This window comes from Chrysemys picta, chromosome 6 (genome assembly GCF_011386835.1).
Source record: "Chrysemys picta bellii isolate R12L10 chromosome 6, ASM1138683v2, whole genome shotgun sequence".
NCBI lineage: Eukaryota > Metazoa > Chordata > Testudines > Emydidae > Chrysemys > Chrysemys picta.
The window spans coordinates 90419682-90437494 of NC_088796.1; the positions used below are offsets into that span (position 1 = coordinate 90419682).

General features: G+C 39.8%; 1 protein-coding gene across 2 annotated transcripts in view; it reads left to right on the forward strand.

The window, feature by feature from the left end:
• UBQLN1 (ubiquilin 1) overlaps nucleotides 1-16267 on the forward strand; it is a 38575-nt gene extending 22308 nt beyond the window's left edge. The window contains exons 4-11 of one of the 2 annotated variants that reach the window (XM_005296815.5): nucleotides 482-744; nucleotides 1650-1808; nucleotides 2615-2858; nucleotides 7248-7390; nucleotides 8506-8589; nucleotides 11904-12019; nucleotides 13041-13209; nucleotides 15081-16267. In XM_005296815.5, coding sequence (XP_005296872.1) covers nucleotides 482-744; nucleotides 1650-1808; nucleotides 2615-2858; nucleotides 7248-7390; nucleotides 8506-8589; nucleotides 11904-12019; nucleotides 13041-13209; nucleotides 15081-15236 — 1334 coding nt within the window. In that variant the 3' untranslated portion in view covers nucleotides 15237-16267. The remainder of the gene's footprint in view (nucleotides 1-481; nucleotides 745-1649; nucleotides 1809-2614; nucleotides 2859-7247; nucleotides 7391-8505; nucleotides 8590-11903; nucleotides 12020-13040; nucleotides 13210-15080) is intronic. The other variant, XM_005296816.5, reaches the window with a different exon arrangement.
• The last annotated feature ends 1546 nt before the right edge of the window (nucleotides 16268-17813 follow it).

The window sequence follows — 17813 nt, forward strand, 5'->3', positions numbered from 1 at the left end:
TTTTAGTACCTGATGCATTAGGAACTGGGAAGAGTTATTGTGATAAAACAGACAAGGAAAATTATACTGTGTTGTAATGCTATCTTTTACTTACTCTCAGTTAAATTTTAAGTGACTACTTCTGCAAATATACTCTTGAGACATGTATGTATATATTGCATGGTTTAAAAGGGAGAAATTTTTGAAATCTAGGGGACACAGACATCAACATTTCTAGAGTGGTAATGACATGTATGTATTATCCGAAGTATTGGTTGTCAGCTAAACGTATTCATTATTAAAACAACAGACATTGGAGAAAGGACTCTTTAGTGTCTAGGAAGGATGGAATTCCCACTGTTTCGCATTGTCTGGAAATTTGGGTGATACATGAAAGTATTTTGAATTTAAAAAAGTTGTCTGGATTAAATTGATTTAGAAATGTACTAAAAGCAGAAAGTTCATTTTTTTCTCTTTTTCCCCCCCCCCCTCCCCTCTTAAGGTGGCCTTGGAGGACTTTCAGGTCTGAGTAGCCTGGGCCTGAATACATCTAACTTTTCAGAGTTACAAAGTCAGATGCAGCGACAGCTCATGTCCAACCCGGAAATGATGGTTCAGATAATGGAAAATCCCTTTGTTCAGAGCATGCTTTCAAATCCTGACCTGATGAGGCAGTTAATTATGGCCAATCCTCAAATGCAGCAATTGATACAGCGAAATCCAGAGATCAGTCACATGCTTAATAATCCAGATATAATGAGACAAGTATGTTGAAAGTTCTCTGTAAATTAATAAACTTTAAAATTCTTTAATAAAATTAAATATGCTGACTTGAGTGTTTGAAGTATTGCTGAGAAATTTAGGATCATAAAGGAAAACTCATAGAATGCTACTCTAGGCAAATACTGTTGATTTTTTTTTTCTAGTCACTAATGTCTGAAATAGTTCAGTGTGTTGTCTTTAATGTTAAATAATCTATAACATTCCCTGGAGAGTATTTCAGGATTACATAACTTAATTTTCTGAAGTTAAACTAGGGCAGAACTTGTGTGCACTTCAGATCTCCTATTTTCATTGAGAAAGGAGAGTTATTATACAGCCAATAATGTACTTGCCAAAAAAAACCAACACTGCTTTAATCTAACTTTTAGTACTTCAGTCAGATTTTAAATGCAGTTGAAAGCTGCTGGTATACTTCTACACTGTAGAGGCTTTTAAGACACAAACTAATGGATACTGTGGATTTGAGAAACCAGGTATTTATTCCTAGTGGTTCCTATTTGGAAACAGCATACTCTATTTCTGAGTTGAAACAATAGTAAATTCACTAATTCTGTTTGAATAGAAATGAACTTGGACATAACTTTCTGTGTCTTCCTTCCTCTCTCCTGTCCAGTAACATATAAACAGTATGAATGTATCAATGCTATATAACTAAACTTTCAACATTTTACAATTTTGACAAAATGGCTAATGAAAATTCAGTTGGCTTAACTTTCTAATGATTCCAACAAGAAAAATTCTTGCTGTAGCTCTAACAGCAGTTCACACTAAACTGCGGCAGGTTGGATAATCTATAAATAGCTGTTATAAATGAGACATTGCTTCAGATTATTTTCACTTTAGAATGTATTTTTTACTAATACAGATTAAATGTTCCACTTACTTAGACACTAGAACTTGCGAGAAACCCTGCAATGATGCAGGAAATGATGAGAAACCAAGACCGAGCCTTGAGCAACCTTGAGAGTATCCCAGGTGGATACAATGCCTTGCGACGCATGTACACAGATATTCAGGAACCAATGTTGAATGCAGCCCAAGAGCAGGTGAGAAATGGGTACATACAACTTAATATTAAATCATTTTCTCAGGAGTGAAGGAAATTATGCACTGTTTAAACAAGCATTCAAGAAAATGTAATTTGGTGCTAGAAGACACTGCACTTTCTGTTTCCACTTGTAAAAGTAGGACTGCAGAAATCCCAAACTCTCAACCTTGAAAGAATAAAGTTTTTGTTTCTTAGTTTTGTGACACTGTCTGAAAGTCAGTGATTATGGCATGTGCTGTTTCATAAAGGAACACTCTTAACTTGAATTTTCTGAAATTGACTTAAATTCCTAAAAGTTTTTTAAAGTACTCTTTAAATAGATTCAGGAAATTCTATCTTAGAGTCCTTATGAACAGTTTCGGAAGTCTTTTTTGCTGCTTTTCTTAAGTCTTTTCAACAAGAGAGAAACTGAATATGCTGGAGATATATAGTCAGTTTCACTGTAAGAAAAGTGTTGACAAATGCACCAAGTTAACAAAATAGAAAATAGATTTTTCCGTAACTACTTTCAGCCTGAAATCCTGGGTGTTTTGCTGCTATAGTAAGGTACCACATTTTCAGAGATGTGATTTTTTTTTTTTTTTTTTTTTTTTTAAATGTCCCTTTTTAAGATTAGCATCTCAAAACAGCTGATTATTCTACCATGAAACTGGTTTTAGGATGGTGAATATAATTAAAGACTGCTCTCGGTATCAGTAGTCTTCAAGTTTGTAATTTTGCATACGTCTCAAAACCTGTCATTTCTAGCAGAGATAAAATTGATGGTTTTAATAGATGGTATTCCTTGTTTTTCCTCCTTTGTAGTTTGGAGGTAACCCATTTGCTTCCTTAGTAAGCAATGCATCTTCAGGTGGGGAAAATCAGCCGTCTCGTACAGAAAATAGAGACCCTTTACCAAATCCTTGGGCTCCTCAGTCCAGTTCTCAGAATTCCACAACCAGTAGCAGCAGCAGTGGCGAAAGTGGGGGCAGTAGTAGTGTTGGAAATAGCACCACCACCAGTACAGGACAAGGCTCAACCATGCCTAATTTGGGACCCGGAGTAGGAGGTATGTTCATTATGATAGAATTGTATTTACTTGCACCCATGCAAGAAATTGCTGAAGTGACAGACATTCTTGTGTTGGAAAAAGTTGTGTTTAAATGACTTGATTTAGTGTTACTAATATTTGCTTGCATAGCTCTCTTTACTAGTATCAAAGTCCTATGTAGGAAAACAAACATGCAAAGTAAACTTATCTCAAGAATACTAAGAGGAGCCACAAATCTGCTAAAATAACAGTAAAAGTAGAGACTTGCTAGACAAATTAAAAACATTCTGCACACTAGACAGAGTGCAAAGTCCAGTAAGGTAGGTATTGAATGAGATATTGTTAGAATACAGCCTCTCAATCTTTCCCACTTACCTGAAAGGACATATAGAGTTAATGTGAGATCTGAAATTTTACCATGTAAACAGACGAATGAAATGTGAATGTGTTAAATAAACCAATGTTAGAAATTGTAATAGTAATGCCTCAACTTCAGTCAGTTTGTTTGTATTATCATGGTACGTAGGAGCCCCAGTCATGGACCCACAGCTTTATTGTGCTAGGCACTGCACAAACACATAACAAAAAATATTGTCTGTGCTTCAAAGAGCTTACAGTCTAAATCTGTCAAGAAACAAAGGGTGGAAACAATAGACAGGAAGAGCCTATGGAAACAAGAAAACAGTGATCAGCAGCCCAGCTCTACTTATTGATATCAAGTTTTCTGTAGGCAACAAAGCAAACAAGACAAGGTTTAAGGACAATGAGGTAGTTTAGTGGATGTTTATGGGATCACCTCTCGTGCGAAAGCCACCATGGAAGAGAGCATAAAGGTGCTTGTTTGAAAATGTAATAAGTAGTCGATGCAGGTTGACATCTCCGGCAGAGTGGAGGTCAGAATCAATGTATCAAATACTTTGGTATAGATTTGGAGGAAAATAGGATTTGCTGCAATATAAAGGCAAAAGATACATTGTAATAAGAAGGGAAAATAAGAGTACTTGTTTAGATAAGATTATATTATCGGTGGTGCTGGTATCAATGCTTATAATGAAGGTTGTTGAACATTTCACATTATAAAACCTTGTTTTCAGTTGCCTATAACTTTGCCATATTAACAGTTTAGTCCAACACCAGCATAGACATTTTCAATCTAACACTGAATTTTTAAAAGTTTTTCAGCAAAAAATTATTCTCCATTTCTGAGAACAAGCCAGGGAAAACATGGTTAACTCATGTTAAAAATAAAATATTTTATTCTCTTCCTTGAAGCCCTAGTATTTCTGTGCCTTGGAGCAGAGATAAAGCAATCGCCCTATTATAAGGGATGGGTTTTTTGTGATTCCTGTGCAAACGTAGCAAAAATTTTCCAAATTACAAGTCTTTGCAAATAATTTGCACTTAACTAGTGCTCATAAATCTGTTAGTGGCCGGCAGCAATATTCACTGAAGATTCATCTTCACTTAGCACGCTCCATTCCACAGAGCTACTAAACATGCAGCATCCCCAGGTTGCAGGGGCTGACATTGCCGGTAATTACTCTGTGCCGTAGTTGGGTGTGGCTCCATGCAGCAGAGGAGAGCAGGGAGACTCTTGTGCTCTTGGTGATCCTCCTGCTGGTTCTCAGCATGGAGGGGGAAACAGCCTGACTTGCTCTTGTGCAGAGAGGAGGAAGGCTGCGGCAGTCTTCTGGGACAGATTGGTTAGGGTAGAGAGGTGCACGTTAAGGAGGATAAACGTGGGGAGGGAGACCAGGACAGGCACAGGAGCAGAAGGAGAGGTATAGAAAGATCTGTTGCAGCCACTTGTGTTAAACCAGTGCTGTGTTCCACCACAGAAGTACGGCAAAACATATGACAAGAAGCAAACCCCACCCCAAAAGTCTGGGATTATTTGATAAAATGGAATTACCCTAAATTAAGATTTAGTAATATAACTCAAATGTCTATAGAGTTTTGATACCCAAGATAGTCTTGGTTTGTTGTTGTTTTTTTCAATTGTGAAAGTTTCAACTTCGTTTCAATTCATGCTGATGTAACTAGTACATATATTTCAGTATGACTTCTAAGTCTTTGGATATGAGTATTAAACTTGGATGTGAAAATTTGTCTGCCAAAAATTTGGCATATAAATCTTTTTTTGCCAGAGAATAACTTCAAAAACTAGGTAACGTTTTTGAATAAGTGTGCAAAATGGAAAGTAGAATATCTTGGTTTCAGTATCAACTCCACACTCATATGACTCGGTTGGTTACAAACTGAAGTTTTGCCGGTTAAGGAAGAACTAGTTCGCAGTGCTCTTGCACAGCTTTGGGAGTTGACTTCTCTTCGGAGCTGTTTGCAAGCTTACTAATGTTGGTAGATTATTCAGGTTACCCAAAAAGCACACCACATTCTTCCTGTACAAGGTATGGGAAGAGGTATGCTGGATCTGACTTTGTAGTGATAGCACGTAGTTAGATGGTGAAGGAATGACTAGAATGAATAACTGAAGAGAGATGTAAATTAACAATTGAAGATACAGCTCCAAAACCGTGTGCAGGAGGCCTATGTAAGACTGCAAGGGTGTGACTGGGCACACTTCTAGAAGTTTTGGTACCATTTGTGATAGGATAATCAGGTTTTCTGAGTAGTTTAAAAGAATTATGGAGAGTGAACAATTTTGAGAAGTGCCCTTATTAGTTTAACAGCCTGTTCTTCTTCGACTGCTTGTTCAGGTCAGTTCCTATCAGGTGTGTGCGTGTGCAGATGCACGGTAGCTGGAAGATTTTTCCGTAGCAGTCTCTGTGGTGGTCGGCCTGGACGCCCCCTGGAGTCGTGCCTTCATGGCGCTCAATATAGAGCCCTGCTGACACCCCACCCCCAGTTCCTTCTTAATCTTCCGGCTGGCGTGCACACGCATGCGCACGCACCTGATTGGAATGGAGGTGAACAACACATCTTGAAGAACAACAGTTACGAGAAGGTGAGTAACCATTTTTTCTGCCCCTATTAGAATCTAGTTTTCATTTTGAAACATGCCTTCCCTAAAAAGGGAATTTGCTCTTGAGCTGTTTGTTGCAGTTATGTGCTAGTTACTTGTAAAATATTTAAACACTGGGCATCTCTTCCATTTGATTATGATAGAGGTGGGGAACCTCTTTTCTATCAGGGGCCATTGACCCACAGAAAAAAAAATCTACCGCGGACCCCACACAGCCCTGCGGCAGGGCGCGGAGCCTCGGGGCTTCCCCTAGGGTTGCCAGCTTTCTAATTGCACAAAACCAAACACCCACACCCCTTCCTTGAGGCCCCACCCCCACTCACTCCAGTCCCCCACCGCCATTCACTTTCACTGGGCTGAGGCAGAGGTTTGGGGTGTGGGTTCTGGCTGGGGGGTGCTGGCTCTGGGCTGGGGATGAGGGGCTTGGGGTGTAGGACGGGGCTCTGTGCTGGGGCCAAGGGGGTTGGAGCAGGCTCAGGGCTGGGCCAGAGGGTTGGGGTGCAGGAAGAGGTGTGGGATGCGGACTCCAGGATGGAGTGCGGCAAGGGGTTGGGATGCGGGGGGTGAGGGCTCCAGCTGGAGGTGCAGGCTCTGGGGTGGGGCCAGAAATGAGGGGTTCAAAGTGCGGGAGGTGGCGGGGGTTGGGATTCAGGTGGGGGTGAAGAGTCTGGGAGGGAGTTAGGGAGCAGGAGGGGGTTCCGACCTGCGACAGGGTTGGGGGTGTGGGAGGGAGTTTGGGGTGCAGGCTCCGCCAGGTAGCTCCTGGTCGGCAGCGCAACAGGGCTAAGGCAGGCTTCCTGGTTCCGTGCAGCTCCTGGAAGCAGCCGGCATGTCCCACCCCTAGGCGGAGGCGTGACCAGATGGCTTTGCGCGGTGCATGCTGCCCACGCCCACAGGCACCGCTCCAACAGCTCCCATTGGTCGCAGTTCCCGGCGGAGCTTCCCTGATTGCCCCTGTGCCTGGGGGCCACAGGGCCATGCCGGCTGCTTCTGGGAGTTGCACGGAGCCAGGGCACACAAGGAGCCTGCCTTAGCCTTGCTGCGCCACCAACTGGAATTTTAATGGCCGGGCAACTCTAGCTTCACTCCGCAGCGGGGTGAGTCCCCCGCGGGGCAGCACAGAGGCTCGGTGCTTCTGGCCTACGGTGCCGAGGCTTGCCACGGGCCAGATGAAATTAAGCACGGTGCTGAATCTGGCCCACAGGCCATAGGTTCCCCACCTCTGGGTTATGGGTTAAAAGTGGAGAAGCTTCTTGAGATGAGTGGCAGCTGATGTCCATTATAGACAGTAATTACTCTCTCATGTTAAATTATGGAAATGTGTTATGCACTCATCACCATATTTAATTATAATTAAATGAAAATGCATCTGTCACTATTTTCATGCTTATGAATTGCTAAAGTGGCTATTTCTACTTTTTAAGCTGGTATGTTCAACACTCCAGGAATGCAGAGTTTGTTGCAGCAGATAACAGAAAATCCACAGCTTATGCAGAACATGTTGTCTGCACCCTATATGAGAAGCATGATGCAGTCACTAAGCCAGAACCCTGATCTTGCAGCACAGGTAAATGCACCTATGTATTGTATGTACCGAATGAAAAGAGAGGTATTGCAAATTCATGCAATAACTATTGTCACAACAAAGGAATGATTTTATGTGCTGTCTAGCACCAACACCTACTAGCGTATTAAAAGGCTTCTCCAGTTCCTCATTAGACATCTTGACAGTCAACTTCCTGAGTCTAACTGGAGGATAGAGCTAAACATTGAGCATTAACATTGCTCTGGGCAAGACTGCAGAGCAAACTCAAACACTTGGCTCAGAACCTTAGGTGAACCAAAGGGGCCAGGTAGTACTAAATAAGTATTAGATGGATAGAACAACCACTGGAGCTGAAAGTTTTTTGTGTACTTTAGTGTGAAACATTTTAAAAACCATAAACTTGTGACCTCATATAGGAACCACTTGAAAAGTTAGTCTCAAACTTGTAGGCAGGGCCACTGGTAAATGTAGCCCCAAACTGATTTTAGGAGTTAGTTGTTCAGGTTATCAGTGTGATCGTGACACTTGTATCTTCATTCTTCAGCTGTGGCCTTCCTGTACGGCTTCATTTGCTGTATAAGTGCAAATACTATTACAGCTTTATGAATGGTGGCATAGTCTTTTCCTAATATCACTTATGGGTTCAGCTTCTAAAGAGTCAGCACAGGTTGGATGTGTGCCAAGTGGAATGGAAAGTATCACATGCTTTTTAAAAAAAACATAGCAGGGGAGCGTCACTGGCTTTTTGGACACATTGAATGTGTGCATAGAGGAACAGTCTCAACTCTGTAGTATGAAGGTCTTATCCTGTTCATCCTCTTCAGTCTCATCTCAAGGGGATGTTTATGCAAATATCTGGCACTTCCATTTGGATTAAAAAAAACAAAGCACCCCACCTTGTTGTCCATTGTTATATGACTGGATGTCTACTAGAAATCGGTTTTGGACAGTAAGTGAAGGAAGACAACATGGTCATTTAAAATATTTCTGTTTTTCAAAGAAGATCCTAATTGTCATGTAAAACAGTTAATTATAAATGTATTGAATATATAAGTTGCACTAAAGGGGGGGGGCAGGGTGCAGCTTTATTTACTATATTTAGTATTTGCAGCTAAAATTGAACATTTGCCCCATAGATGATGCTGAATAATCCCTTATTTGCTGGAAATCCTCAGCTTCAGGAACAAATGAGACAACAACTCCCAACTTTCCTTCAACAAGTGAGTAAAAGAGAGGCTAACTGTTGTCAGTGAACATCTTGCATGTAGCCTTGCCAATTTGCAAACATATGGTCTTGCTTTGTTCTGGTTGAAAGAATAAAGGCCTGGTCTATGATTCTACTGCAAACACTAGCTTCAATTGTGGGTTTTAGTTATTTAAATACTTGTAAATGACTAATTCATCAGATTCACCTCCTCATTCCCATTTGTCCCAAAGTTTCACACCTATTAGAAGATAGGTATTGCTTCTGCTGCTTTGTTTGGATGAATAATGACTTGTTTCCAGAGAACAGTTTTTCTACCTTTTCCTTGTGCTGCTTTGCAAATACTAAACCAAACCTCTTTTCCGCCACCACTAATAGGAGCTCTTGGTTTGCCTTTCCCTCCCTAAAAGGTAGAGGCCTGATAGTGTGCCCTGAATGAGTGTCCACTGTGTCTGTGTATGCAGCCATAAACCATGACGCATATTGTTGAGAACTGCACAATGACTCGGCTTCCTGGAGGTCTTCGTGCCTTGAACATGGTTGATAAGAACGCTCTGGCTTGGCTTGACCAGATTGCATACGTCAAATAAAATAACCTTACTTTTATCTGGATTGAGCTTTAGCCACCTCACTCTCATCCATTTTTTCAGTCTCCGCAGAGGCTGGGTCAGGTATTCAAACCACTGACTGAGTAGGGTGAGATGGAGATGCAGAGCTGAAAACACTGCAGTCCATACCTCTGCACTAATCCTCTAGGTGAGGGAAGGTGAGACAGAATCCCATGGCAATTGTTGTGACTGTGTCTTTTGGGATAATGAGCAATTGCATACTACTCTGTGGGAGTGCTCGGCAAGGAAGAACGCACACAGCTGTGTGCAGCCCTATCCACCCTTGGGAGAGATCTTCACCCATCAGTATACTTTCTGATCTATACTCAGGTCTGTACCAGATTAACAGGAGTAAGGAAATCCTAAGACATCTAGTGCTCTAAATTGTCAGTCGTTTCTATTATAACAAAACTCAGACTGTTGGACACTAGATGATAGACAAGTTGTCAACATTGTTTTGCTAAGCAAAGAGTGCATAGCAGCTTACTTTACAGAAGTTGGCACGGGTTCTTCCTCTGAGACACTGAAAAATTTCACCAGCTGTGAATCTAGCTCTTTTCCTCTGGTCTTCCCTAACCTATCTAAAAGACATATTGTGGGCGTGAAGGGCCCACAACACTTCTAATATCTCACTGAGCGCTACTGGCCTAAACTTTAACCAGAGAAGATTTAGAATTTTTCTCCAGATCCTGTTCTGCATTTGTGGAAGCTGACAACTTGGCCTGATCCATGCAAGGATCCTAGAGCCCAGACTCCAGCCTGAGCCCAAACATCTACACTGCAATTTTATAGCCCCACAGCCCGAGCCCTGTGAGCCTGAGTCAGCTGCCATGGGTGTTTTTATTGTAGCGTAGGCATAGCCTAAGGGAAAAACTGGAAAACAGGGTGGTTAGGAGCCTAACATGGTAGGATTTTTATCCTATACTAAATCACCCAATTAGAATGGTTGTTAGAGGAGCAGCCACTGCTGGTAGGGCCTTCTTGAAACACTTTGCTTTTGTTGGTCTTCAAGTGTGAACCTTGAAACTAGACCCCTTTCCCTAAGAGGAAAGGAGTGCCACAATCTCAAAACACAGAAGGAAATAGTTAGTTCTTAGCATGTCGTAATTTTCAGCCACTTCCTTTTGAAGCGCAGTGTTTGTCAAAAATCCGGTAGCGGTCCATTGTAACATTAAAGACAAGATGATAAATAGCACAACCAAATACTAAGCCAGCCTCATTTTAGGATCCATTAGGTGATCCTCCAAATGGTAAATGAGTACGCTGTCTTTGTTGTAACCCTCAAGAGTTTGAATCTTAGACAAAGATTGTTACTCAAAAGTCACTGCAAGATTTCACCTTTTGTTTATACAGTTGTTCTAATAAAAGATGGGCTGAAGCCATAAACTTCAGTTTCATATTTGAAACTTCGCAGTGTCTAGAGATTTTCAGATCTCAGGATTTGGCTTGTGCTCATCAATAGTTGTGAAAGCTACAGGTTCAGATGTTCCAGCAGGTGAAGAGGAACTTGATCCAGCCATCTTAAGTGTATACATCAGACTGTATGCATCATCTAGATAGCATTCATGTACATAAGTAGGCTGATATGGCACTATTGATAATGCAGAGAGGGGGTAGCGGGCATACACTTGCAAAGTCTGAACTTAATAGCAGTCCTGTTCTGAAGTTCAGATATGTCAGATGATCCATTTCACTGGAAGAATAGTGAGAAACAGTGTTTCTGGAGTACTGCTTGTCACAATTCAGGCCAATTGCACCTTTATCCTCCTCCCCGCATCCTCTGGTGATCTAGGCTCCCAGCTCCTCAGCTGTCAACTCTCTTAGGCAGAGATCCACATCTCTCTTCCTTCTGTCCTGGGATGTTACAGCTGCTCAGCTCCCTAATTTACACTGTGATATTTCTAGCAAGCCAGACTGCCTAAAGCCAGCATCTGTGCTTTGCTTTCTTTCCAAAAGCTATGCCCAATATACTGCCTGCTGTTATAAGGAAGCACATTTATTCTTAAGCTAAAAGCATTGCAGAAATTTTTTTAAAAACAATAGAAGGACCGACATGCATGCTAAAGAGTCACCAGAGATCACTCCAGCTCCAACTTCGGGCTCTGGTAGGTGTCAGTCCTTCAAAACCCACATCTGGGTTTTCCTCTGGTTACAAGTTTATAACTCTCTCAGAACTAAGACTCGGCAGGTCATCTTGTTCCTATACAGCTCAGGCCATTAGCCTTCAGGACCAGATAGTCAGAAGACAATCACCCTCTCTTCGGGGTGTAGCTTAAAAAGCTGGGTTTTGCATCACCGGAAGTGAGTAATTTGCATTAACGTTTCTCTAGGTAATTCAGTTCACCCTTATTGGCCCAGAAAATCCATTTTTGTCTGGCATAATCTCAGTATAGTCCTTTGAACTCCCAGGTCTTACATCATATCCCCCCAAGAGGTTACCTGCAATCCTCGCCCACAATAATATGTAAGCTTTGCATTTAATACAGTAACATTTTTTTGAGGATATTGCTTTATCTGTCACTCTTCCCCATACTTAAAAGGTCTTGGTGGAGCTGTTACTGCAAAAGAGGGAACCATCACAAGAAGGGTGCAGAGAGGTATTAGAATAAAAAGATGAGCAATAGCAGGTGTTGAGGGGGTGGGTTCACTACAAAAAACAACCAGTGATGAAGATTAACTCTGTACATGTTTCATTTATATAACGAGTTTTTCCTTTTCTTAGATGCAGAACCCGGACACACTGTCGGCAATGTCAAACCCTAGAGCAATGCAAGCTTTACTACAAATTCAACAGGGCTTGCAGACACTAGCAACAGAAGCACCAGGGCTTATACCAGGGTAAGAGTTGGCCCAACAAACTTGTACATTTCTTTATTTATTTATTTTAAATCTATTTGGTTTATTTGTCAGCTTTTTGACTTGCTTCTTTAAATTTAGAAGCTTGTCTAGTTGCACAAGTTGTTCCACACAAACACCATCTTCAGTTTACTAAAATCTTCATTTTCGGCATCTCCTACTTTTTTTCCGTTAAAAAACGTTAAAATGCTAATGTTTATAATTAGGGCCCTACCAAATTCACGCCATGAAAAACGCATCACGGACCATAAAATCTGGTCTTTTGTGTGCTTTTACCCTATACTATACAGATTGAACGGGGGAGACTAGTGTTTCTCAAGTTGGGGGTTCTGACCCAAAAGGGAGTTGCAGTGGGAGTTGCAAGGTTATTTTAGGGGGGGCTGCGATATTGCCACCCTTACTTCTGCGCTGCCTTCAGAGCTGGGTGGCTGGAGAGTGGTGGTTGCTGACTGAGGGCCCAGCTCTGCATGCAGCAGTGCAGAAGTAAGGGTGGCAATACCATAGTGTGCCATCATTACTTCTATGCTGCTGCTGCTGACAGCTCTGCCTTCAGAGCTGGGCTCCTGGCCAGCAGCTGCTGCTCTCCAGCTCTGAAGGCAGCACCGCCACCAGTAGCAGTGCAGACGTAAGGCTAGCAGTACCACAACCCCTCCCCCACAATAACCTTGTGACCTCCCCCCCCAAACTCCTTTTTGGGTCAGGACCCCTACAATTACAACATAGTGGAATTTCAAAGTTAAATAGCTGAAATTATGAAATTTACAATTTTTAAAATCCTATGACCATGAAATTGACCAAACTGGACCATGAACTTGGTAAGGCCCTATTTATAATGGATCTTACTGTGTTCGGATGCTTTATTTACATTAAATATACATTCTCCATTCCCACTGATATCCACAGAATTCCAGTTAGACAGTTGGTGGGGGGAGGAGTAACAGTATATGATGATCAACTTTAATACAAAAATAAATGTTAACATTGCTGTTCCTCATCTCTGCAGATTTAATCCTGGTGTAGGGGGATTAGGAAGCACTGGAGGTCCTACAGGCACAACTGTACCTAGCTCCATCCCCAGTGAAAATACAAGTCCAGCCTCAGGAGTTGCTGAACCTGGTCACCAACAGTTTGTTCAGCAAATGTTGCAGGCACTTGCTGGTGCAAATGCTCAGGTAAGGTAGCAGATGGCTAAATCCTAGAACTTTAATATGTAGCTAATATTTGATTTATCAATGTAGGCTGAAAGGGGCAGTTAGGAGAAAGTACTTGGAAAAACACATGCTTAATACTGCTGGCTCATGGATGGATGAGTGGACCAGGCTAGAAAACTGTTACTTTCCCAGATGTGAAAATAAATGCTGGAAAAATTAAAATTTTAATACTTCTGTCCTGGGGACCATTAGCCCTTGAGTTGTTCACGTGCCCAGAGAAATGCACAGATTCAGTGTTAATGTTAAGCCTTTCACTTATGCCTCTGCCCAGTCAGGTTTTGGTTTGTTTGTTTTTTTTAAGCTATTTCAATTCTGTGTAGGTGTCATTTGTATTGTATTGGTCTGAAAGACTGAGATGGTGGTAGAAGTTTCTCACAATTTGCAAAATGTCCTTAGTAGTACAAAGAGCAAACTTAGACTGACAAAAGCTATAAAATTCTTAATTTGGGTACTGCTTTTATTGCAAACTTGAAATGAACTAGATTTCAAAAAGCAAGTTGTTGTTGTTTCAGGTACTGCAATAGCTCCTAAGATTTCTGCTCATTCTTGTTTGTACAGTAACATTTTATCTTCAAAATATTTGTCAGCTTAATTGCTATATCGGGAACCTATACAGACAGAGGACACTCACTATAGATAACATTCTGCAAAATGCACACAAACTAGAAATCAGAGCAAAATGTTTTTGCTTAATCTGTTAAACTGAAAGTTCCAAGTAACAAATAGTAAATAGATTAAAAATGTTGGATAAGAGAATTTTGTGTCCATTTAATTTTCCCTTACTACTTAGGTAATGTAGGGAGTTCAGAACAGCCATACCATCTGTGCTGTAATACTTGAACATGGGCTTAATAGCTCGAATCAAGATAGAATAGCAGCCTTAACGATGAACAAAACAAGGGGGTTTTTTTTGTATTTTTATGGGCTGGTCACTAACTGTGTTCACTCTTTAAAACCAAATATTTGAAAAACAGTTTTTCCTTTGTTGCTTATCTGCCATAACTGGAGTTAAAGAACTCTTGGAATGACAACTTCTGGAAACAGCAAGAAGTGTAGTTTCTTTGGCCTTGTTGGTTTAAAATACCCATGTTAAACATATTGTTACTTACAACTAAAATGGTTTCAAAGAATCCTTCTAACTATCAGAAGTTTGTACGGCTCAATCCTGTGCCATCTTAGTCAGTAGGAGTTCTGCACTAATAGCGTGGGAGCAGGATCAGACCATAAAAGCACAGCTGTTCAGTTTCCCATTTGGAAGTTCTAGCTGTTATAAAACTTTTGCAAACTTCAAATACTTCTTTACCTTTTTAAAAGCGTTTAGAAATTATAAAGGTGATATGCCAATAACAGGAATAACTTTACTGTGCCTCATCACATTCAGTAACCAACAATGAGTTTATTAAAAATCTCTGAAGAATAGCATCATTGGATTTAACTCTTCATTTCACTTACAAGAACAATCTATTAATGACACTTTGAAGGAACTATTTTAAGGAAATGATTCTTAGATTATCTTGCTTTGCTCCCTTACATCACATCGAACATGCAGCACTTCCTGTAGTCAGTTAAAAAACAATCAACTTTTGGTACAGGTGTTCTTAAACCAGTCAGCAGACTGTCCTCTGAGAAGGATGCTATTCAGTTGCAGTTGTTCAAGCACTTCAATTTTGCTCTCTAGTTTTGGAGACTTAAAGGAAACTTTAGTTGCAGAAATACACCAAGACAAAGTATGGAATAGAATCAAATGTATTTTAAATCATCTAGTACAATTTCTTCACAGTATTTGTATTAAGCCTGTGTCTACAGCTTGAAATAAATTGTCCTCTTTTTAGCAGTTACAAAATCCAGAAGTCAGATTTCAGCAACAACTGGAGCAGCTCAGTGCAATGGGATTTTTGAACCGTGAAGCAAATTTACAAGCTCTAATAGCAACAGGAGGAGATATCAATGCAGCTATTGAAAGGCTACTGGGCTCCCAACCATCATAGCAACATTTCTTTAACTTGAAAAATGTAATTTATTTTTGATAACAGCTCTTAAATCTTTAAAATACTTGCTTTATTTCATTCTGACTTTTGGGATTGTCTTGTTCTAACTAAACCCAGTCTGATGCATTTTAAGGTGGAGTGCAGTAGTTTTCTTTGAACAGTGGGAATCAATGCTTTTTCATTCACAGTTGTTGCATGCATCAAACACTTCTTTGTTCAGCATTTATTGTGATTTTGTTGAAACAAGTATCATCTTTCACAGTTGAATGAACAGGTTTTGTCAGACCTACAATTGTCCAATTTATTTACTACTTAAACATTAGCTTTGGGTAGTAATTTATGTAGATTACAAATTATTAAAAAGGAAACAAATTAAATGAAGCTATAATTTGTGGATACCAATACTGCTTTTTGTGACTTCAGCATGTATTTTTTGCTAGCAAAATGCTGTAAGATTTATACCATTTGATTTATCTATCATTTTTGCTTTTATTTGTATAAAATATACACACAATATAAATGTTGGAAACCGCTCACATCTAGGAATTTGCACATTGCAATAGAATGAATCTATGTAACCAAAAAAATCCAGAACAAATAAAATTGACACATTTCTAGCGCAGAAACTTTGAGGATCTTTGGTAAACATCAGCAGAAGCGTTTAGGCAAATTCATTTGAAATATGCTAGAATTATTGATCTAATTATCTCTAAGTCTACATCTAACTGTACAGAAAGCTGCATTGTAACATTGTCTCAGTATTCACATGGATTGACTGTAAATTATCTTAATCTTTTGGCAGATTGAAGGAGCACTACTGTATGCTCCAACACTGCTTCTAAGGCTTTTTGGCTTCTCTCATTGAGATTCTAACATGCATTATGATTTGTAATTGGAAGAATTACTTTCACTGGCAGTGTCATGTGATATTCTAATTACTTTTAACCACCATGTAAAAATACTGTATATCTTTTGAGTTTTTATTGGTAGTTATTTCTCTTGTGCACAGGTAATAAATGAATTAAAAATTCTTTGAGCAATTTGTCAAGTGTTTTTGCACAATTGCTGATTCTTAAACTTTCAGAAAAGTGAAACATCTTGATGTTTGACTTTTAAGGGAGACTTTTGGAGCACCATACACATTTTTATCTTTTGACCGGGATTAATAAACAATGTTTGGATTATAAAGGCGAGAGGGAAAGTAAGGGAAATCAAAAATATGAGGACTACCCTTACAGTAGGTAAAATGTAACAATGGATGAGATAAAGCATACTCGACTGTTTATATCCTGTTTAGCAAACTGGCTCTGGTTTGGATGATACATCCCTTCTGGGGCCTGTTATGTCAAGTTTACATGTTAGTAGTTGAAGATTATTCACTTGTACTATTTATACTTTAATCTCAGCATTATATTTTATCAAATCATGTAAACAATCACTTCCTTTGGTGTTGAGTATAAATGTGATTTACTTTAAAAGGTGATGGGAAACAGGTTAAACTTATCCTTCCATACGTAGTGCATAGATTCAAACAAAGTTCACCAAGTTAGACGAACCAAAAGAATTTTGAAATATGAACAACAAAATGAGATTAGGTACTCTGTATTTAAATCACTTACATTGGTTATAAAACTGAAATCTAACGTCTGTTAGCGCAAATCTCAAGAGAATGTGATGCTCTGACTTGCACCTTTCCTGGATGGTAAACATTTTAGCTGAACTTTGGCACTAATAAGTAAATTGCTCAATTACAGTTGATGCACAGTGCTGGGAAAAGCTCAAGAAAACCTCTTTGCTCACAACATCTACTCAATGTGCAGTGAGAATAAAAAAAAACGAACAGTGTTAGGAACCATTAGGAAAGGGTGGATAATAAAACAATTATTATAAATGCCACTATATAAATGCATGGTACACCTACACCTTGAATACTGCGTGCAGTTCTAGTTTTCCTATCTCAAAGATGCATTAGAATTGGAAAAGCAACAAAAATGATTATGCAACAACTTCCATATGAGGAGAGATTAACAAGACTGAGACTGTTCATCTTAGACGATGGACAACTAAGGGGTTTTCTTCCCATTCCCAAAGATTCAGATTAAGGTATCTTCAACTTAAATCTTTTACTCAATCTGTGGAAAAGGCATCTCTTCAGGTGCAATTCAGAGGGAGTTAGTGAAGATATAGCAAGTTGCCTATATATAACCACCCCACTTTGTCTGTTACTCTTAGCCAAGAGTTTCAAGTGACTAGTGATTCTGGACTTTCATTCCTTGATTTCAGTGGTCTTAAAAAAAAAAAAAAAAAGTAGGTAGTTCAGAGGACTTGAACTGAGAGCTGTTAAAATATCTCTAGTCTATTTTAATAAAATTTTAATTAAAAAAAAATCGAATTAAAAAGTAGGAGAGAGGAAAATGAACTCTGTTCCAAAGCCTCAAATTCACTGAAAGAAGTATAAAGCATTAAGTTCAAATTGTATGAGCTCTCCTTGGAGGTCACAATGTGCTTCTTGAGTAAAGTTGTTTCTTGTTTTGCATAATTACAGTTAACCTAATTCTGCCTTCATTTAAATTCTGC